The following is a 23,853-nucleotide window of genomic DNA, read 5'->3' as shown; positions in this document are numbered from 1 at the left end:
TGGACAGACACAGAGGCATAAGAAGGATACCAAGAAATTCTGAATAGCTGCTCTAGATCCCAGAAGAAAAGACCAGAAAGGTGCATGCAATGGCTCTAAAGACAAACTGTTGAAATTTTGCCTGTGCAAGTCGCTTCAGTCGTGTCTAATGCTTTGCCACCAAATGGACTGCAGCCCACTAGGCTCCTCTATCCATGGGATTCTCCAGGCAAGAATACTGGAATAGATTGCCACGCCCTCCTCCATGGGATCTTCCCAACCCAGGGACCAAACCTTCATCTCTTATGTCTCCTGCATTGGCAGGTGGGTTCTTTACCACTAGCACAACCTGGGAAGGAAATTTTCCCTAGATGTGCTTAAAAATCTCATTACATGCTACTTTAGATTTGGCAATCAATGTTAAGTTCCCAGCCTCAAACTCAAATAGTTCTGTAACTCCTTGAGTCCAAAGGACACTCTCCTTCCCTTTAGACTGCAGTCAGTGATGTACTGGTAAATGTTTAACAACTGGCTCTCCAAGAAAAAAAAATGCACATATATATGCATGTTAAATTATTACAAGCTTTACTGATATAAAGGATGTGCAGCATACGATTTATAAATAATGATGCAATATACAGTACTTTTTTTTGTCAATTTCATACAGCTACTGATTCTCAAAGAATGTTTTTGTTAGTTTTACAAGATTCTTTTATCCATAGTAAACTTGTGGTTGAAATGGACAGTGATGGACAAAGTTGCAATAACACTTCCTCAATAAATGATTGCCAGTTCAGATATATGATTTACTGTTAAACACTCACCCTCAAAATGGGCTTCCCTGGTGGCTCGGTGGTAAAGAATCTGCCTGCCAACGCAGGAAACACAGGTTCGGTCCCTGGTTCAGGAAGATTCACTAGAGAAGGAAATGGCAACCCACTCCAGTACTCTTACCTGGAAAACCCCATGGACAGAGAAGCCTGGTGGGCTACAGTCCATGAGGTCTCAAAGAGTCAGACACAGCTGAGTACACACACACACACACAAATTAGAGATTGGTTTTTTGTTTTGTTGCATGTCTACTCCAGACTTACAGTTAACACATGAAATTTTCTCCAACCTGCTGACTCCCAAGTTTAAAATAGACAAATAATAAAACAATAAACCAATCTCTTATTTGTAAGTACAAGTTGATATCCATGGAGTAAATACTCCTGCCATGGCCTATTTCAAGCTACTAATGGACATAATATGATCAAGCCTGCAGTTGGAAATTAATGTCCAACCTTACCCCCATTACATAGTTTAAGTATAGAAAAATAATTAAGTAATGCATTGGGATTATTTAATAGCTTTGTTTTCAGTAAGCTAAATTTTTTAATTTATAATATTGGCAGTGTTTAACAATGGTCTGGAAAAATTCCTGAAGACTGGCTCTTGCTGGCCAACTCCAACACATTGCTGATGCAATACACAGCTCTGAAAGTCTTTGGAAGTCTCTGATGGGGGCAATGATTCTCAAATACTGGGCTATGTATACTGTTGCTGTTGACTGCTATCTGCCTTAGCTAAGGTAATATGTTCTTACACGGAAACATGCCTGTTTCACAGAAGACCTCTCTGGGGCCAATGGGAAAACTGCCTATATTGTCAAATATGTTTATAGTTGGTTACTGATTGCCAAGGATCAAGAGGGCAATGTGATGAATCTGCTGTTACAATTTATACTTCCTGATCATTCTCTTTGACCATCCAGCAAGGATATGCTCCTCTTAAGAATCACGAGTTTCTGCATCTAAGACCTCATATCAAGATGCAGGTAAGTAAACATATGCAACAAGGTTAGTTCCGTAATGCAAACATTCTAATTCTACTGATTTTAAAAAAATATGGAAGTTCCTAATCTATGAAATTCTATTAACTCATTGTTTTTGGCTGAGAATATGCCAAGTTTATAAAATATCTAAACACTCTTGGGGAACTAAAATTTTTATAAAATATCATCTAAATGCTCTTTGGGAACTAAGATTTAAAAATGAAGCACAGTAATGAACAAATATAGTACACGAAACTATTTTAAAATAATGTGTTCTCAATTTTGAGATTTTTAAAGGTATACAGAAATGACAATTGGATTTCTCCATTGAGAATATTAGCATAGACTAATAGAATATTTAAGTTACACGCAGCTTTGGCTTCCAAGAGAATTTAGTTCTCCCAAATTTCCCTGATTTACCAAGAGAAAAGATTTTTTTTTTTTTTTGCTCTGAGAAAATTGGGTCTAAGTTAAAGTTATCTCTCCCATTTTAATAAAATGGAAACAGCAGAAGTTGCTTCATAGAATAGTAATTATAATAGATCCATCAAAGAATGTCATGAATTGATGCTAAGATACCTGCAGCACTTCTGATAATATGCTTTAGACTGAGATAGATTGATTTTTCCATAGAGAGTCTTAGACACTCGTGTATACATGCTCAGTCACTCAGTCGTATTCAACTCTTTACGGCCCCGTTGACTGTAGCCTCCAGGTTCCTCCATCCGCGGGATTATCCCTGCAAGAATACTGGAGTGGGTTGCCATTTCTTCCTCTTTCAGGGGATCTTCCCCACTCAGGGATTGAAACTAAATTTCTTTCAGCTCCTGCACTAGCAGGCAGATCCTTTACCATTGAGGCACCTGGGAAGAAGCCTCAGATACTTGACAAACTGATGCTTCTCAGTGTGTAAGAGCACTAATCCTTTGCTTACCATAATAGTAGTATCACAATTTGTGTTTTATCAGCAAAATACAGGCATGAGAATTAATTCACCCAGATTCCTTTCTCAGATTTGCCATTGATTTCCCATTATATGAAAATAGGCAAGTTACTTTCTGGGGAAAAAAAATATAAAGTAAGAGTTTATTTTAAGTAAGAAATCCTCAATTTACGTATTATTATAACTGATTTATGTATAGGCTTCATACTAGTTTGGCTTTCTGGAAATAGCTTCTCCACCTGGGTGCCTGGGAGTCAAAACGGGTCATTCTTCCTTCCCCAGAGCTCTAGTTTGAAATTTTCTTCTGTTTTTCCTCCCTACCAATGCCACCTCCATACTAATAGACCTGATGGAGACTCTACCCTCTACCCCTGCCCAGTTCTGGGTAGACTTGGTGACGGCAGGACTGGCAGGATAAGGGAACTGGGCAGAAAACAAGCCTAAGTGAGAGCTCCCCCACCCCCCGCCTTGCTCTGCCCTGGCCCCAGGACTGGTTCTTTTCAGAAAACATATTGAGGGTTATGAAGAACTTTTGAGGGGCTTGCCTAGGAACCAGTCACAAGATGACTTCTATAGGAAAATATATCCCAAATTGCAAATACCCAGCTTCTAGAACACAATGTCTTTAAGAGTTGAGGACACCGAGTAATACATGAGTCCAACGTTCTTAGGAACACTCATCCTCAGGGAACTGAACATAAGTGATTTTCTACCTGGCAATACAGCTCCACTACATTATACTGTTGCTACCAACAATCATTTTTCCACAGACTTGGAAATCTGAGTTCTCTCTGAGGCAGAGTTTTCCAAATCATGAAGTGACAGATGCAGATTAAGAGTTAAACGAAAGCTGAGACCTTAATCTGGAAAAGGTTATTGCTCACTTCTTCCTGATATGTTAGACCTGTGATTAATTCAACTGTAGGAAATGGTGAAACAATGGCAGTTAGCTAGAGGACCCCTTCTGGCACTTCTCTGACTGAGACATTTCCAGATGCCATATGCAATACTTTATGTTAACTTTTCTTCAGGGACAGAAAGTATCCACATGCCTTTTGTCTTCAAAGTAGGAATACAGATGACTGAACAAGACCCTCTGTGAGAAGTATATTCAGATCAATTCACAATTTTAATTAGAAGAGCCAAATATTTAAATCAGGCTAGGCAAGCCCTTCAAGAGCTTGGGCCATGTACCTTCTCCCAGGCTCAGTTTCCTCATCTGTAAAACAGCAAGGTTGGGGAAGCTGATTACAAATGTTTCTGTGATTCCAATGACTTCCCCAAATGACTCTGATCCACAGTCTGTCTAAAAACCTCCTGTACTGAGCCATCAAAAAGAATGAAATAATGCTATTTGCAGCAACATGGATGGACCTAGAGCTTATCATATTCAGTGAAGTAAGTCAGAGAAAGACAAATGTCATATGATATTATTTAGAATGTAGAATCTAAAATATGATACAAATGAACTTATTTACAAAACAGACTCACAGATTTAGAAAACAAACTTATAGTTACCAAAGGGGAAACATGGGGGGAGAGATAAATTAGTTTTGGATTAACACATACAAACTACTCTATATAAAATAGATAAACAAGGTCCTACTGTATAGCACAGGGAACTATACTCAATTTCTTGTAATAAACCATCATGGTAAATTTCATATATATGTGTGTATACATATATATATATATACATATATATATATATATTTGTTGTTCAGTCGCTAAGTTGTATCAGACTCTTTTGCAACCCCATGGACTATAGCCCACCAGGTTCCTCCGTCCATGCAGTTTCCCAGGCAAGAATACCATTTCCTTCTCCAGGGGGTTTTCCTGACCCAGGGATCAAACTCATGTCTCCTGCATTGGCAGGTGGATTCTTTACCACTGAGCCACCAGGGAAGCATATATACATGTGTGTATACACATTACACAATCACTTTGCTCTATACCAGAAACTAGCAAGTAGCACCACGTTGTATTCAACTATACTTCAATTTAAAAAATAATCAATAAATGTAAACCTCCTATTGTGCGCTCACTGACCCAAGCTACTGCCAGGACCCTCAATCATTGTGGTGTGGCTGTATAACTCCCACAGTCTTTTTCTAGGACTTAGCAAATTGTTAGGACAAATAACACAGTATTCTAGCTCCCTAGACTGTCCAAACCAGTTAGGAATCCCTCTTCTAAATATATAGCTCAGATACTCTGTTGTTGAGTTTCTTTAAATTATGTGAGGATTTTAAATTTTATCTAGAGTTCTGCGATTTGAAGGCACAGGAATAAGATGAGTTCTTATCCCACTGGGGTTTTTATTTTGTTCAAAATTAAAACAGACCCAAGAAATGGCAAGGAATGGCTTCTCTTTCTCTAGATTACATCTTTGATGATTTGTGTGGTCTTGGCGAAGGCTGATACTTATAACCTCTGCCAGGTTTTATACACCTAAATTCTTCTTTGGCAGTTCCTCTTCTGCCCAATTCCTCAGGAAGCAGTACAATGCGGGGGGGGGAATGTAAGCTTGGTTTAGTATCTTTGTAGTTTGTTTACATTTTAGACACCAATGCTTTAGAGTTAAGTAAACCAGTTGGGCTCTAGACCTGGTCTGTAACCTTGGGAAAGTTACCTATGCTTCAATTTCCTCATCTATAAAATGTGGGCAATTGCATCTCTTTTCCAAGGTGATTTTCTTGAAATGCATCTATAAGGAAGTGCCCAGAATAACACTTGGCACATACAAAGAACCCAGTAAAGCTGCTCTTTTCTCTCACTCTCTGCCTTCACGGCTTCCACTGGAATGAATATCAAAACCATAAAAGTAAATTGCCTGTATTCACCTCTATTCTTATATTCTTACTGAGTCTTTAGTTTTTCCTGAATGTTTTCAGGCTTGACAATACTCAGACATAATTAAAGGAACCCATGTTACACGGGTAATATTTAAAAGCTAGCTTTGCATCCAGCTTTGTCATCACGGGGCACACCCTCTGGCTACTACTATACAGGGCAAGACTGAAACCAATAAGTCAGAGTTTCACAGTTTTCCTTTTGACCAGCTTATTGGGCAATGGGGAAGAATCTGAGAACTCTATGTATAGGATCCTACCCCACAGAGGTCAGCATTCCTCAGGGTGATTCAGCTACCATTATCCATTAGCTTCACCCTGAAATCATTTGTTAAAGCACTATTCTCCCAGAATCATAAACCAGAATCCCGGAGGCGTCTGCAACAGTGGTTGGCAACTACTACACAAGAGACAAATCTACCCCACTTCCTGCTTTTATACACCTAGGACCTAATCATTTGTTATAATTGAAAAAATAAAATAAAGAATAGTATTTCTTATGAAAATTATGAGACACAAACTTTGGTGTCCATAAGTAAGTCATACTGGAACAAAGCCACAGCCATTCATTTGTGTATTGTCGATGGATACCTGCATGGTACAGGAGCAGAACTGAGTAGTTGCTGCAGAGACTGTATAATCCATAAAACCTATATACTTTCTGATCCTTTACAAAGTTCGCTGCCCCCTAATATGGGGCACAGACACTGGGAACCAGAAAGCCTGGCAGCAGAGTTCAGCTCTCAGTTCCTTCCACTTGCCCAAGTTCTCTCATCTCCTTTGTATCCTCCAATGGATAATGAGGGTTTTATGATTGTCAAACAAATGTATAAAGTGCTTAGAAGAGGGTCTGGTGCATATTAAGTACCATCTAGGGGACGACAGAGAATGAGATGGCTGGATGGCATCACTGACTCGACGGACGTGAGTTTGAGTGAATTCCGGGAGTTGGTGATGAACAGGGAGGCCTGGTGTGCTGTGATTCATGGGGTCGCAAAGAGTCGGACACGACTGAGCAACTGAACTGAACTGAACTGAACTGATGGATCTGTTACTATTAGCTGTCACAACTTTTTTCATAAACTAAAGCAGTAGCAGCATACCAGTTAGTTAGCAACGACTATGAGAATTTCATCTGTGGCACTCCAATTACATTCAAGGGGCAGTAGGAAGATATTAAAGACAACTGAAATAACAATGAGCATAGATGCTCATCCGCAAAACTAGTTCTGCATTCTTAACAAGTATTTTTTATACCATATTCTTCTTTCAAACTTGAGTCTTAGAGAAGCTTACACTCACCTTTGAGTTCAGCCCTCACCATCTATTCCCTACAGTTGGAAGAAATAGACTTCAAAACAGAGGCTAAGGAACACAATAGAGCCCAGAAATAAATCCATGCATATATGGTCAACTGATCTTGGACAAGAATGCCAAAAGTACGCAATGGAGAAAGGATGACCTCTTCAACAAATGGTTTTATGAAAACTGGATTAGTGCATGTGTGTGTGCCCAGTCGTGTCTGACTCTTTGTGACCCCATGGGCTATAGCCCACCAGGCTCCTCTGCTCTGGGATTTCCCAGGCAGGAACAGTGGAGTGGGTTGCCATTTCCTTCTCCAGTGGATCTTCCTGATCCAGAGATCGAACCCATGTATCCTGCACATCTCCTGCACTGCAGGTGGATTCTTTTTTTAAAAAAAAACACTGAGCCACTAGGGAAAACTGGATGCTCACATGCAAAAAGTGATTATTGGACCCTATCTCACACTATACACAAAAATCAATTCAAAATGGAATAAAGACTTAAATATAGGATCTAAAACTGTAAAATTCTTAAAAGAAAACTTAAGGGGAAAGCTTTGTGACATTAGCTTTGACACTGATTTCATGGCAATGACAGTAAAAGCACAAGCAACGAAAACTAAATAAATAAGCAGGATTAAAAAGGTTCTGCACCACAAAGAAACAACAGAATGAAAAGGCAACTCACAGAACAAGAGAAAATATTTGCAAGCCATATATCTGACAAGAAGTTATTCTCTAAAATTTTTACAAAGAAGACATACAAATGCACAGCAGGTATATGAAAAAGTGCTCAGTGTCACTAATTACCAGGGAAATGCAAATCAAAACCAAGAGTTATCACCTCATACCAGCCAAGATGGCTATCATTATAAAAAGAAAAAAAAATAATAGACAATAAGTGTTGGCAAGTATGCGGAGAAATTGGAAATCCTGCACATTATTAGTGGGAACTAGAAATGGTGAGGCTGCCATGAAAACAGTGTGGAGTTTCCTCAAAAAATTAAAAATAGAATGACCATATGATCTATCAAACCTACTTCTGGATATATATCCCCCCAAAAAATGAAAACAGAATCTCAAAGAGATATTTGCACCCAAGTTCACAGCAATATTATTCACCAATAACCAAGATGTAGCAGCAACCCAAATGTCTATCTATACACGAATGTTTTTCAATGTGGCATATATCATACAGTGCATTGTTCAGATCAGTTCAGTCGCTCAGTCGTGTCCAACTCTTTGCAACCCCATGAATCACAGCACGCTAGGCCTCCCTGTCCATCTCCTGGAGTTCACCCAAACTCATGTCCACAGAGTCGGTGATGCCATCCAGCCATCTCATTCTCTGTCGTCCCCTTCTCCTCCCGCCCCCAATCCTTCCCAGCATCAGAGTCTTTTCCAGTGAGTCAACTCATCGCATGAGGTGGCCAAAGTATTGGAGTTTCAGCTTTAGCATCAGTCCTTCCAATGAACACCCAGGATCGATCTCCCTTAGAATGGACTGGTTGGATCTCCTTGCAGTCCAAGGGACTCTCAAGAGTCTTCTCCAACACCACAGTTCAAAAGCATCAATTCTTCAGTGATCAGCTTTCTTCACAGTCCAACTCTCACATCCATACACGACCACGGGAAAAACCATAGCCTTGACTAGATGGACCTTTGTTGGCAAAGGAATATCTCTGCTTTGTAATATGCTGTCTAGGTTGGTCATAAATTTCCTTCCAAGGAATAAGCATCTTTTAATTTCATGGCTGCAATCAGCATCTGCAGTGATTTGGGAGCCCAAAAAAATAAAGTCTGACATTGTTTCCCCATCTATTTCCCATGAAGTGATGGGACCAGATGCCATGATCTTTGTTTTCTGAATGTTGAGCTTCAAGCCAACCTTTTCACTCTCCTCTTTCACTTTCATCAAGAGGCTTTTGAGTTCCTCTTCACTTTCTGCCATAAGGGCGGTGTCATCTGCATATTGAGGTTATTGATATTTCTCCCAGCAACCATGATTCCAGCTTGTGCTTCTTCCAGCCCAGCGTTCCTCGTGATGTACTCTGCATATAAGTTAAATAAGCAGGGTGACAATATACAATCTTGACGTACTCCTTTTCCTATTTGGAACCAGTCTGTTGTTCCATGTCCAGTTCTAACTGTTGCTTCCTGACCTGCATATAGGTTTCTCAAGAGGCAGGTCAGGTGGTCTAGGATTCCCATCTCTTTCAGAATTTTCCACAGTTTATTGTGATCCACACAGTCAACCCAGCCTTAAAAAAGTATATCCTATCATATTCTGCAACATGGTTGAATTTCAAGGACACTATGCTAAGTCAATTACAAGAAGACAACTACTGCATGATTCTACTTATATGAGGCATTTAAAATAGTCAAACTCATAGAAACAAAAAGTAGAATGGTGGTTGCCAGGGCCTCTGAGGAGGAAGTGGAGAGTTGTTTACTGGTAGAGATTTTCAGTCACGTGAGAGGAAAAGTTTTGGAAATCTGCTATGCGGCACTGTGGATGCTTCTAACAATAGTGCAGTGTACACTTGGGCAGAGAGATATCAGGTTGTGTGTTTACTACAATAAAAATATGAGGGAAAAAATAAAACCCTCCATATAGGCCAAAGGACTCATATCTCTAATCTACCTTGATGATGACTGTGGTACTTGAAAACAGTAATCAACTTCCTGAATCAAACACAAAGCAAGTAATGTAGAATTGATTTGATATAAGACAACAGGAAATATTAAAATTTTTCTCACAATTCAGGACTTTCATTTAGAGGCTTGGGGGATCCAAAAGGAGAACTTGAGAGGGAAGTTTATACATGAGAGGAAAACAATGACCCTAGTGAGAACCCAGTCCACCACGTGAGCAAGCCCCGTCCCACACACAGCAGGTGCTCCAGTATTTGTTAAATGCTGATTACTTATTCAATTTTTCTGTGCAACCTCCACAGCAAATACTGTGAATCTTGCTTATTGTTACATTTCTTAAAACAATAAGAAATTGTTGAAATTCAAAGAATTCAGGGCGATAGAAATTGCATGAAACAGAACCAAATCAGAAAATCTCACGTCTGAATTGCCTCAAACTGTTAAACTGGGTGACAAAGCAAGCTGTGAAGTAAAGAAAACTTTCCTGAATCACCTGAGTGAAACTCCACGATCCAGCTCTCTTACCTTCCTGACAAGTGTGTTTTTACCAACACACTCTTTGCCTGCACTAAACTTTTCTTGCCCAAAAAGTAGCTGAGTGATTTTGGAGACGGGATTGTTTTGCCTGAATCATCCGGATAACTCAACTTCTAAGAACAATCCGGCCGAGGCTGCCCTGCCCAGTAAGTGCCCGCCGTCCTCTTCAGGCCACTTCCGAGTCACATCCAGTTTAACCTGGAGATGACAGCGTCGCCAGGAAGGAAACACGCCGTTATTGTAGAGTGAAATGGTCAACCGCAAACCAAATGCGCTCCAAATGCGCTCAGGTCCTGAAATTCACTGCTGATTTCCAAGGGCGCTTTCGCAGCGTGATTTTTCAACGTCTCCTCTCCCTGAGAGCAATCGCAGAGCTGCCCTAAGGCATTCGGCCCCTTCCCCCAATGCCACAGTTTGCTTCCAGCCCTGTAGGCCTGTCCAATAAAGTTGTTTAAAACACAAAACGTAGCAGAAGATGCTCGAGCAGGAAGAGAAAAAGAACACCCGGCGAAATGGGTTGGTGTTGGAACGTGCCATTCGTTTTGAAGGGAGGAGAATCCCAGGTGTGAATTGCATCCCGCGTGTGAAGTCACTCACCAGACCTCGGGTTCTTCAAGGCCTGAGAAGAGAAAACACCGAAGACCCGGCGGAGCGCAGGAAGGGGCGGAGGCCGGGAGCGGAGCCCGGCGCGGGCGGCAGCCCCAGGCGCGGCCCCCGCGGCCCCGGGTGGTGCGGCCCTGGGCGGTCCCCGCGGGCAGGCGGGGAGGCGGGAGGCGCTGGGCGGCGGCGCAGAGTGCAGCATGGCGTATCCCGGGCATCCTGGCGCCGGCGGCTACTACGCGGGCGGGGTGAGTGCTGCCCGCGCGGGCTCGTGGCCGGGGCGCGATCCCCGGACTCCCGGGGCTCCGGGAAGCCACAAGGGGCGTCTCGGCCGGGGCGGCTCCCGGGCGCCCGCGCCCTGCCCGCCGCCTCGCCCAGCGTCCCCGCCGGCCGGCCTCGGTCTCCGGCGACCTCCTTCCTTCTGTCCCTTCGCCCCCCCGGGTTGCAGCTTGGGACCGGGACGCGCATAGGTTTGACCCAAGAAGCCCACCCTGTGCCTCCCGGATCCCCTGCGTGAAACCGTGCAAATGGGGTGTTGCCTTCCTCTCCGCCTTCCCTAAGAGCAACAGCCATTTTAATCTAGAATGGTCCTGCGATCCACTTCTCTCTCTCTCCGAAATTGAGAAAAACGGGAAAGTCAGGGAAAGTCCGCTAGAGTCAGAGACTTCCGGGAGGAAGGCAGCCTGGCCCTGAGTCTGGGACGGGCATCCTTTTGGGAACTGTTTCCTAAAAAGAATATTCCCTAGCCGTGACACACCTCACCCTCCCGAGGCTACACCTGTCTCAGAACGCTTTAAAAATACCATAAACGCTAGAAAAAAATATGCAAGACAGTTTTGAGCCCTGCTGGTAAGTTGCATGGCCAGGTTGCATTCATCTCAGTAAACTGCAGGTTAATGGGGATTTGCAAAGGTTGCTTCATTTGTACTGATGTCATTGTCAAGACAACTCATTTTTATCCTAGCTGCGGGTTTTTAAATTATAACTGGGGTGAGAATGGGAGAAAGGGGAGGAGTGATAGTACGTAGAGAGTTAAGGGAGGTGGGGGGAGGGGAGTAAACGACTGACAGTGAACCTGACTTTGCACAAGGCACTCAATGGTGAAAGAATAAAACTTGGTCATCGGATTGGTGCATTTGTTCCCTTACAGTACGGAGGAGCTCCCGGAGGGCCTGCGTTTCCCGGACAAACTCAGGATCCGCTGTATGGTTACTTTGCTGCTGTAGCTGGACAGGTTAGCTCTTCCCTTTAACATTAAAGGAATTTCACATTGTACATTTGTATTAACCTTTGTTACAGTGACACGGATAAACGACTATTCCTCTGGAAAAGAACTCCTTTGCTTCTGCTCAAGAAAAGAGAAAAGTTCATGGGCAGTTATTTATTTTTGAATATTCAGAACAAACTCGGAGAACGTGTTACCCATGCTTATGTTCAATTCAGAACTAAACTTGTGATTGAATTAGGGTCAGATTGAACACAATAAGCTAGTATAAATATGCTTTGAAGATATGTAAGATAGAAAGATGTCTTTAGAACTGTGAATTGTCAGGGTCCAGACAGTGAATTTCCAGAGAAGAAATTCCAGGTCAACTGAACTTTAAACCTTTCTTTGTACAATTAGAAGCATGTAGTACCAGTAATTCTGTAGCCAGATTCTGAGGGACATTTTCTTTGCATTGAGTTTGACTGTTAATTACCCCCTTAAGGAAATGGGTACTTCAGGTAAAAACGCACTAGCTTCAAAATAAGAAAGGTACTTTTTTCTTGCTATCAAGAAGTTAATCTTGTGGCCAGTTTAGTTTTTCTTCGCTGCGGATGCTATTACTAGGTCAGCCCTTCCATGTCCTTGTTAGGTGTTGTGGTCTCTTGACCCAGAGAGAGAATTAAGGTCAGCACCCCAAGACCTTTCACTTCTTTACATTCTAGTTGTATGACAGGGGGTAGTTCATCTTTTAGGAGGCCTTTTTCCTCAGCTACCAGGTCACTGTATGTACCATACTGCAGTTATAATCCAACTTGTTCAAAGAGGACGTTTGTGCTTATGAATTCAACCTAGCTTTCTTTTAATCAAAAGCTAGAAATAGCACAGTTAATGTGAAAATGCCTATAAACTATTATGGGATAAAAACCTGTGATCACCTTTTAGAAGAGACTGGAAGAAATACAGTTTTAGAAACTGAATGGAAAATTGAGTCTAAAACTGAAAGAGCTTCCCCTTAAGTATCTGCTTCACCTGTTAGTGATCAGTATCTTTGAAACCACAAGACACGGCAAAGCTCAAGTCTCTGCATTCTTAGATCACTAGTACCAGGAGCCATGAAAGTGACCCCACCTGCTTAGCTTTCAGCAGCACTGGTCTGCGACAGCATGTCCATCGTCTTTCACATTATTGATCCTGCCTGTCATCTAGATTGTATCATAGTCATGAACTTGAGGATTTAGGCGTTTTATTTTAAAATCTTTAACGTGTTTCTAGTTCTGACCTAGGTCAGCCAGTGAATAGGCATGGAGAACCTGTCTTCCAAGTATAATTGTGATCTGAAAAACACATTCATCATATTCTAAGCAAAAGTGATCACAGAGGCTGCTTTTTGTGGGAACCAAACTTTTCATTTACTGATGTCATCTGTGTACCCAGCTCTCCACCCCCTGAACAGAAAAGAAAAAAACCTAGGACAAGTAATAGAATTTTTAATCAAATACATAAATAATTGTATTTTAAATTGCTTACTTTGGCAGTTTCCTAGTTCAGAGTGAGAGTAGTTAAGGATAGGAGCTAGTTGTATTCATATGTTTAAAAATATGTCTCAGTGGAAGAAACTGAATTCATCTGTTTTATTAAGAAGAGGAACCTTATACTTTTAAAGTTATGCCAAGTCTAATTCAGGAATTTACAGGAAATGATGAAAAGATATTGGTAATACCAAAGTATAGGTGTAAGCAGCTTTCAGACTTGGTTAATTCTTGTGTAATGATTGTTGCAAATAAAGCCTGAAATAGAATACCCACTTTACCTAGGTATTAAGAAAGGTATTTTTGGTATATGTCCCTAATTATCCATTTGTAGGAGAACCTTGAACAATTTCCTTTCTTTCTGTAACTTAATTGTTTGGGGAAGTAGAGTGAAGAAAAAGAATGCCTACTTTTGAAAGCCATCCATTTAAAAAAAGTCTCATGCGTGATAATATTCATTTTCTTTATTATTATTGGTATACTGAGTGCTGAATGTAAACAAAGAACTGAAAGATACAAGTCACTCTTGTAAATCCTTTCCCTATTTTTTTTTTTTTTAAGGATGGACAGATAGATGCTGATGAACTGCAAAGATGCCTGACACAGTCAGGCATTGCTGGAGGATACAAACGTGAGTTAGCAGCCCCAAAGTGTCTTGGAAACCTCTTGTGTTTTATGTTTCAGATGTTACTTGTGATTATTACAGCCTTCAAGGAACCTGAGTTTCTGAAATGGCAAAGAATTTCAGAAGCTGAATTTATTTCTTTTGTATTTCAAAATGCTTCTTTGAAGATAGTTCTTACTGAATCATTCCACACTACCTGTCAGTTTAGTGGGTTTCTTGGATCTGGATTCCGGGTGTCTGGAACCATTCAAACCAATAAGACATGTGGCCTCCTCAGAAAATGAGGTAAGGTGCTGAAATGAAATCCTCCAGGTCAGGTGTCATTAATGATAGGAGCTAACATTTGCTACTCACTGTTTGCCAGGAGCTATTCTGGCTCGAACGTGGTGTCACTTAGGGCTTTCAGTGGCTGGTCCTTGGCACCTGGTCCCGGGGTGAACTGTTCTGCATCACTAGTTCTGAGTAGTTGGTCTTACCCTCCCTTTTCACAAATGCCCAGTCCTCCACCCGTAGTCCTCAAGGAGCCAGATCTACACTCCTGCTCTCAGCTCCTGGCAGCATGCATGCTCACCTTGACAACTCCCAGATCTTTGCTCTTTCTACATCAGGCTAAGTAAGACATACCCTTCCTAATTTCTAAACTCTTTATACTAGTCCTTCTTCTTGCTGCCCCCTAATTCCTCATAGACTCCCCCTGTGCTTATACCCACTTCCTTCCTTTTGAATTCTGCATGAGCTGCAAAGAGGGAACTCTTACCAGGATGCTCATTCCTGGCAGGGGCCTTCTTATCATCCCACACATGCCACTGCTTCCCTTCAAATCATATCTTTACCATGATAGAATAGCGTCTTGGCTGATATGCATGACCTGCCACCTTCTTTGCCTGCTGTTAATTGAGACAGAACATCTAATCGAAGCCTCAACTTCTTGGTAAGCTGTGAATTAAAACATTCAGACTAGGGGATTTCCTGACAGTCTGGCGGTTAGGGCTCCAGGCTTTCACTGTGGTGGACCTGGGTTCAATCCCTGTTTGGGGAAATAAGATCCCACAAGCAGTTCAGCATGGCCAAAAAACAAAGAAGCAAACAAAAAAAACCCCACTAATTAGAATTCACACCTATGGGCCTGCAGTGGCCATTTTTGACTGTTAGACATGGCATAGTTACTAGATGGTTCTCTCTTTTAAACTATCAGCATATCCATTTTTATCGTCCTTTGTTTTATGAATTCAGTATCCGATCACTATTTCCTAGTTGTGGGAATTAAAATAGAAACCTTTTGGATTTCTTTCATTTACTCTGGTCCTACACAAAAGAAGCCCTTTTCTCCATTAGGGATTTTTTTTTTTTTTTAACTGTTGTAGGCAGTACATTTTTAAATTGTTAACCTCAAGCAGTTGGGGCTGGTGAACAAAGGAGATCTAATAGCAGGGTTTCCACAAGTGAGCTATGTCACAATACAGACTATTACTCTACTTCTGTTCAGTAGAAGAGGTGTGGCCAATTTTAAAATCTAACAAAGTGGGCAGTGTATTCTTGTAGAGCAGTCCCTTTAGAAATTTCCTTTGAGAAAGCACATTTAGTAATGACCTTAGATCACCGAGTTACAGAAAGGACATATCTATCACCTGAATTGTGTAATTAATTTGCTTGCTGTCATCTCGTTGTGAAGGCTGTGCATGCATGCTAAGTTGCTTCAGTTGTGTCTGACCATTTGTGATCCTATGGACTGTAACCCACCAGGCTCCTGTGTCCACAGGATTTCCCAGGCAAGAATACTGGAGTGGGTTGCCATTTCCTTCTCCACGTGAGACTGTAATGACCCACAAAACCATCCTGTTTGTGAGTGTCAGAGTGAGTGTTGTAATGGAGAAGTTATGCAGCCATTGGTCTTTTTCAACCCAGCTTCCAAACCAAAAAGCACAGATGAGAATGTGGGAGACAGTAAAACCTATGGCTTCTTTTCTTACCTGGAAAATGCCATAGACAGAGGAGCCTGGCAGGCTACAGTCCATGAGGCTGCAAAGAGAAGGACACACCTGAGTACACATAGCACATGGTATCTTAACCAGTTTAAGAGGGAGCAGTCATGCCTAGAGGTGGTGTTGATGAGAGAAGTTGCTCTTTGAAATTATTTAAAATAGGATTAGCATTATTTAAAATTATTTAAATTTTTGTTATTTAAAGTAGGATTAGCATTAGTAAAAACTCTTTCTGGAGAAAGAAAAGAAATGAACAGGAGTTCTCCTCACCCAAACTAATAAGATGTCAGTGTTCTAACTCATCAGAACTGCCCTCCCAGAATAGTGAATTTTCTCTTTTGTTCCTGCCCATCTCATTCCCTCCCTTCTCAGACCAGATTTCTGTTCTAACAAAGAACTCTAACCTGTCACTTTCCTCTTAAAAATCCTGAGTAGCTCCATGATGCCCATATAAAACAGAAGTTAGATGACTTACTAGGAATTCAGTCCCAGATGCACAGCACCCCCCAACACTTTCTCCCCGCTTATTTGCCTGTCTGGACTTCACTGCTTCTTTCCTTGCTTGTACAGGTCCCCGGCTTTACATGACTGTCTTCAGATATCCCAAATCTTTCCTGTCATTCATAGCTTGGCTTAAATGTTGCCTCTTCTATCAAGTCTTCCTTTCAACATGAAGGAGCCTCTCACACTTCAAGATCTGGCAGTTTTTGGTGTCTCCATTATGGCTTACCCTCTTCTACCCTGTACCCTGGTGAAGAAAATGACAACCCATTCCAATATTCTTGTCTGGAGAAACCCATGGACAGAGGACCCTGGCAGGCTAAGTTCATGGGGTCGCAAGTGTCGGACACGACTTAGCGACTAAACCACCACCACCCTGTCACATGACTTCACATGGTCAGCCAGCGCAGGATCCAGTTTCACAGTTGTTATCTCCAGTGTCCCTGGTATCCTGAGCCCTGCACACCAGGAGTACTTAATAGGCATTTGATGAATTAATGAGTATGGGAGACTGCCTAAAATGGAAAAAAAAAAAGATATATATATATATATATACCCTTATTTGTATTTTGACTTAAGAAAGATTGGTATTTACCTAAGGGATTATACATTACTTCAAATTATCCATGTAAATCAGAAGTGTCCATTTAAACTAATGCCTGATTTCCGTGGTCAGATTCTGATCTAATTGTTCTGTGGTGATGCTAACTATACTTTAACAAAAGTTGTTAAGAGAGTAGATCTTAAAAGTTCTCACCACATGCATCAAAGGTAGCTATGTGAGGCGGTACATGTGATAATTAACCTTCTTACAGTCATTATGTACATACATCAAACCATTACCTTGTACACCTTAAACTTACACAATGTTGTATGTCAATCATATCTTAGTAAAGCTAAAAAAGTAATAATTATTGTTCTGTAGTATAGCCCAGATATCAGGGTCTTTTAAAGCTTTCGGGCGATTCTTGTAAGTGCTCAGGATTGAAAGCCTCTGGTCTAGACTAGAAGACTTCATACCTCCAAACTTAAAAAACAACAAAAAATCAACCAACTCTTTCTTTAAAAAAAATCAACCAACTCTTTCTTTAAAGTGTTAAAAAGTGTTGCCTTTTCTCACCTCCAAGAATTATCTCTGTGGATCAGGTGGAGATTAAGGGGCCAAAACAGAAATAGTCTCCAACCTTTTATTTCAGGGTTCCAAGCTATGCCAAACACATGAATCTATTAAGTAGAAAACCTATAGTTTGTAACATTTGGAAACATTACAGCAATAAGAGTTAGCCTAGTGTTTTAAATTCAGTTTGGTTAAAGATTAAAATGAAGCTGGTAACAGCTGTAAATAATGTTAACTCTATGTACATCTCAACAGCCTTGTCAAATTTATGCTAGCTTTGCCCACATGAACCTTGTCACTTCTTCCTCCTCATTTTACAGCTTCTTTGTACCTAAGAATACTCCCTCAAAGTCTTGGTACGATGAAAGGAATTCTTTATTTTTAATTTGTTGATACTTAGGTAGAGTACTATTAGGCCATAAACCAGCAAGTGTATTCTAGTTTGGTTGTCGAAGTGAGGTGTGGAAATACCCTCAGAACACCCTTGACCCATGAGGAAGCTGAAAAGTGGCCTTCACTGAGTGGGTCATCCAGCCTTAGTCCAGAATGCTCTCATATGACTCACAGTTCTAACAACCATATTTATCTTATTGTCTGTGAAAAGAGGCCATAGGCAATTTGGGGTAGGAGGTGACCATTCAATATCTGACATTAAACAGAAAAGAAAGAGAAACAAATGATCTACACAGAGCTAGCAAAACCAACTAAAGTCAACTGTGTAGAAACAAAGCAACTGGATCCGCCCATTCACCGTGGTGGATATAATACATTGTGGTTCATTATGGTGGATTAAACTCACTATATTACAGTTTCAAAGGCAAAAAAGAATATAATACCTTTTAAAACTATGTTATAGGAAGCTGTAAGCCTCGGAGAAGGCAATAGCAACCCGCTTCAGTACTCTTGCCTGGAAAATCCCATGGATGGAGGAGGAGCCTGGTAGGCTGCAGTCCATGGGGTCGCGAAGAGTCGGACATGACTGAGCAACTTCACTTTCACTTTTCACTTTCATGCATTGGAGAAGGAAATGGCAACCCACTCCAGTGTTCTTGCCTGGAGAATCCCAGGGACAGTGGACCCTGGTGGGCTGCCGTCTATGGGGTCACACAGAGTCGGACACGACTAAAGCGACTTAGCAGCAGCAGCAGCATGCAAAAATAGAGATAATTATACAATGAACTCCTCTGTACCCATCTGTTAGCATCAACAGTTATCAATGTGTTGCTCTTCTTGTTTTATCTATAAACCTAGCCATTTTCTTTTAAAGCAGATTCCAGATCTCTTAACATTATTCTACCTACAGATAACTTCAGTGCATATTTTTCTTAAAGATAAGGACACTTTTACCCCCCAACTCAAAAGCCATGAATCACACCTAAAAATATTAACAGTACTAGGCCATACTTTTTTTAAAAGAAAGATTTCTATTAAATTTTTTAAAATCAAATTTGGGTTCTGGAAGGAGTTCTCTCTATCTGGAAAATAAGCCTCCTTCAAAGCTCCATGAATTTAGTTTCGCATAAATTGAGCAGCGTGTAAGAATAAGTGTATAAATAATCACATTCCTGTTAATTTGAATGTATCCCATGTAATGTGAATTTTTGAAATCGTATTAATATGTATGTACTTTTCTTGATTTAACAGCTTTTAACCTGGAGACTTGCCGGCTTATGGTTTCAATGCTGGATGTATCCTTTACCTTGATGGCAATCTAGAGTATTTTATTCTGGATTAAAAAAAAAAAAGTGAAGGAATTTGTCTAAGAATTAATATTCAGTAAACACAAGGTGACAAATGACCACAGAAAAGTTTTCCAAAATCATTAGCTTTTAAGATGTCACTTGGTGTGAAAAAGGAAGGAAGTTTAATAAGCAGAACATTTGTTATTTAAGAATTTGAGGAAGCATCAAAAACAAACAAGTATAGAAACCAGAGCAGTCAAGGCAGCTTTTTTGCTGTGACATTGATTACCCTGCATGAGTCACACTGACCTTCAAGCAATGGGATTTTTCCTATCACAGTCATTAGACTAGTTTAGTTACTGCTGATGGTATGGTGCGTTCATCCCACCTCATTTTCCAAAAGTGAAAACAGTGGGTCTCAGAGGGCTTACCGTGGGAACATTAGGGCTAAAGAGGACCCTGGGCAGAAGGGTAAGCAGCACAGCCTGGACCACCCAGAAAGCGCAGACCACTTTGGTTGTTACAGGTAGCTCACAATGGCCGTTTAATTTCCTTGTAGTCACTCGTATAGATGATCTCTTTTCCTCATGGAAAATACATACTCAGAGCTTTTTCTCCATAGGCCTTTATTTTTATATCATTAGAGTATCTTTTTGTCCTGTCATGCCCAAAAGAATGTACAATATTTTTTTCAGCAGAAAGAACATTAAATTCCCTTATCCTTGATCTTTGATTTAATCATTAGAAAATGTTGCAAAATAAAGATGCTCTAATCCTTGATTACAGTTCAGAGAGACATGTCAGGAACAATGGGTTTCAATGAATTTAAAGAACTCTGGGCTGTACTGAATGGCTGGAGACAACACTTTATCAGTTTTGACAGTGATCGGAGTGGAACAGTGGATCCCCAAGAATTGCAGAAGGCCCTGACAACAATGGGTGGGTATGACTGATTCCATCTCTGTTCACTAGTAGCTTTTTGTTTTTGTTCTTTTTGTTTAATTTATAAAACTAAGTACTACATTTCTATTTATAGAAATAGCACATATTCATAATTTAAATGAGCCCTCTTCTAAAAAATTGGGCTTAAAATTATTTTTAATGTTTTTTATTCATTCTTGAAATTGGAATTTTTTTTCTTTTTCTTTTTTTTTTTTGCTGGATGATTTTTCTTCCTTTCAGGATTTAGGTTGAGTCCCCAGGCTGTGAATTCAATTGCAAAACGATACAGTACCAATGGAAAGATCACCTTTGATGATTACATCGCCTGTTGCGTCAAGCTGCGAGCTCTAACAGGTGAGTCCTTTGAGATTCCTATTAGCAGACCTGGCAAATAATTCTGTTTCCACAGAAATTTTTCTCACGTATTAAGTAATCTGCCATTAAAATGATCCTAACTAAATTCCCTGGCAGTTGAGTGGTTAGGACGGTGCTTTTACTGCCAAGACCTGGATTTAAGCCTTGGTCAGGGAGCTAAGACCTGGAGAGCTGCGTGGCTCAGGAGGGGAGAAAGAAGGCCTAACTAAACTACTTTAGTGTTCTATAACATAAATGTACCAAGCTAATTGGTAAATTTTTGATTAGAGTATGAGCAGTATTCTGTGATTTCTCCCTCAAACATGAACTGCTTGACAAAAGTGAAATCCTTGAAAAAAGTGAAATAACCCATCGGTGGCCCTCTTTCCTAATTCCTCCTGTTGGAGAGTAATTTTCAGTAGTGGTCTGTGTTTCAGATGTCCTTCTCAAATGAGGCTGTATCAATAATCTCTACTTTTCTCTCTCCTCTTTTTTTGTTGTTCCATTCCTTTCTTTAGTTTTTTTACCCTTTTTAATACGTGGTTTTATAATTTTTTTGCATCCTGACAAATTTGAGGGCAGATTCTTTTTTTTTCTTTAAATAAATCCTTTTCATTTAGTACGACAAAGCTCAAATGGATGGAGTACTTGATAATAGCGGTTTGTCATATTAAGGGCACCATCCATCTGTGTGTGTGCGCTCAGTCATGTCCAACTCTTTGCGACTCTGTCGACTGTAGTCTTCTAGGCTTCTCTGTCCATGGGATTCTCCAGGCAAGAGAACTGGAGTGGGTTACCATTCCCTCCTCCAGGGGTTCTTCCCAACCCGGGAATCAACCTGTGTCTCCTGCATTGCACGTGGTTATGGCTGAGCCTCTGGGAAAGCATCTGTTATTAAGAAGTCGGAAATTCTGTACTCCCATAACAATTAAGGAATGGCCTCAGAAGTTGTGTAGCTTTTACTGACTTTGGGATAAGGCATTTTCTTCCAACTCCAGGTTGGGAAAGACAGTTGGCCTATTTCTGCTAGCTGTGTTACTTGGCTGCATATTAAATCCATTCATATTGCTACAGTTGACTTCTTTGCTTTGGCCTTTTGTTCTGTTGGCTGGTTGTACCATTTGTTACCTACTTCATTTGAAACTCAGTGCTGACAATTATAATTAACTCTTATGATTTCAGATGTTCTAAAAAAGCTAATAAATTTTACTGCTGTGTTTTACAGACAGCTTTCGAAGACGGGATACTGCTCAGCAAGGTGTAGTGAATTTCCCATATGATGATGTAAGTCTGAGTAAATTCGTAATTGAGTAAAAGAGATGTACAGCAATTGGACATCCCTTTGAAGCTGGCTCTTTAGCGCATCTTAAGGATTCCAGAGCAGTTAAGGCTTACATGATCAGGAGTCACCATCTAAAATTTATTAATTTCGTTTATTTGTCTTATCCATAGACCACTGTTTGTTGCATTAAACAACCTAGGTTAAGGCCCAGCTTTTCTCACTGATTAGCTGGGTCACTTATGCAGGATTTTTCATTGCTCAGAGACTATTTGAGGAAAGAATAATAATGCTGTCTTCACTAGACTATCGTGAGATTTCAATAAGAAATGTCCTTGAAAAACACCACCACGCAGATGTTATATCTACTTTGGTCTCCTTTACACAAATCACCTCTGTCATTGAGAAATAACTTGAATGGCTCAAGGCTGCACTTGGCACGTCTGTGTTGTTCATTGAGGACAAAAGGTTCAAACTTAAGACATAATTTAAAAGTGTATTTACTGTATAGCCACACTAAATGCGTCAGGATACAGACGCATAACCACGTGCTATCTTTGATGGCCTTGGTTGGACAGACACAGCACAGCTGGGGAGATGTTTAGGTGCGTCTCCGGATTTTGTTCAGCCATTGATAAACCACCTTTAGAATGGACATCACTGTGACAACTAAATGTTTCTCCATTTCAAAATACAAATGTGCACATATTTTCGGTTTAGCAGCAGCTGGTGGCCTCCGTCTATGGGGTCACACAGAGTCGGACACGACTGAAGTGACTTAGCAGCAGCAGCAGCAGCAGCAGCAGTTATAAGTACACTTTTAAAAGGCTGTTGCGTACATATGTTTACTTCTTGTGCTTAAAGGTATGTTCCCGCAGTGTGCATTAACTTCTCAGGTAACAGTCCCACTCCGTTTCCAAGGATGGAGAGGCAGCCTGTGGGGTGGAAAGTGCACAGGCTACGGCCTCTCACGGGACCACTTAAAGGATATCTATCTGAATGTTCTGACCCAAGTTCCCTTTTCCCTGAAACAGGGAGCGTCAGCTGGTCCTTGCAGGAATGCTGCAGGAATTAGCAGTGTCCAGGGCCTCACTGGTGGTGGAAGAAAGCAAAAGAAAACTGAGAACAGGAGCAGAAATTATTGCTGTGTGTTTGATAGTGAAGCAAACTTTTCACAGCAAATAACTGGTGCTTCCGCACTCAGGTTTCTGAATTACTGGAGAAAGATCAGATATTCTATTTTTGTCACGCTTTTCTGAACACTGTTTCTGCCCATATATTGACACACACGAATATTTTAATTAAGCAGATTTTAAAGGAATAAACTATTTTAAAGGCAGTCTGGTAGAATAGTGGGGTAAGACTGCAGCTCTGAAGTTCCCATGGGCCAGAACAGTATAAATTCCACTGTTATTTATATTTGTGAGTAGGTACCTTTGATCATGATCACATTTAGAGTGAGATATTAATTTGGAACTTAAATAATTCTTTATGCATTAAGGTAGCATCAGCTTCCTATAAGAAGGCTTGATGTGAGAAACCCTCTGGATTTTATAGTAGAGTGCTTCCTTCAAAAAATGAACTTTTCCACCCATCATTTACTCTTATTTTTAAAACTATTTTTTTTAATCCACAGTTCAAATGAATACCAAAATGTAAGCTGCATAAAAATAAGCAGGGGTGTATTCCATGTTCTGGGGTCTGCAGTGTAACACTGGTTTCTCTCTTGCAGTTCATCCAGTGTGTCATGAGTGTTTAAATCAGGAGCAAGCTGTATGAACATAATCCACATTCCGACTGGAGTTCTCCTTTGCTGTTTGCCCTCAGTAATTGTGTGCAGACTTACACAACCACTTTTCCTTAACAGCTCTTGTAAAGGTTTATTACTTTATGTATAACTGAAGTTTTTGTTTTGATAATAAATGCTTGAGATGATATTATCATAAGAA

General features: G+C 40.6%; 1 protein-coding gene across 1 annotated transcript; it reads left to right on the top strand.

Moving 5' to 3' along the window:
* The first annotated feature begins 10,782 nt into the window (after positions 1 to 10,782).
* On the top strand, positions 10,783 to 23,853 carry SRI (sorcin). Its single transcript, XM_055421035.2, has 8 exons — positions 10,783 to 10,934; positions 11,837 to 11,920; positions 13,984 to 14,053; positions 19,292 to 19,335; positions 20,121 to 20,268; positions 20,512 to 20,625; positions 21,851 to 21,909; positions 23,637 to 23,853. Exons 1-8 carry the CDS (start codon positions 10,887 to 10,889, stop codon positions 23,661 to 23,663), a joined length of 594 nt encoding a protein of 197 aa, XP_055277010.2. The 5' UTR covers positions 10,783 to 10,886; the 3' UTR covers positions 23,664 to 23,853.

Source organism: Moschus berezovskii, chromosome 3, assembly GCF_049115385.1.
Source record: "Moschus berezovskii isolate FMDL1 chromosome 3, NW_MosBer_1.0, whole genome shotgun sequence".
Classification (NCBI taxonomy): Eukaryota; Metazoa; Chordata; class Mammalia; order Artiodactyla; family Moschidae; genus Moschus; species Moschus berezovskii.
The sequence above is the reverse complement of the archived record's forward strand: the minus strand, read 5'-3'. Positions and strand labels throughout refer to the sequence as shown.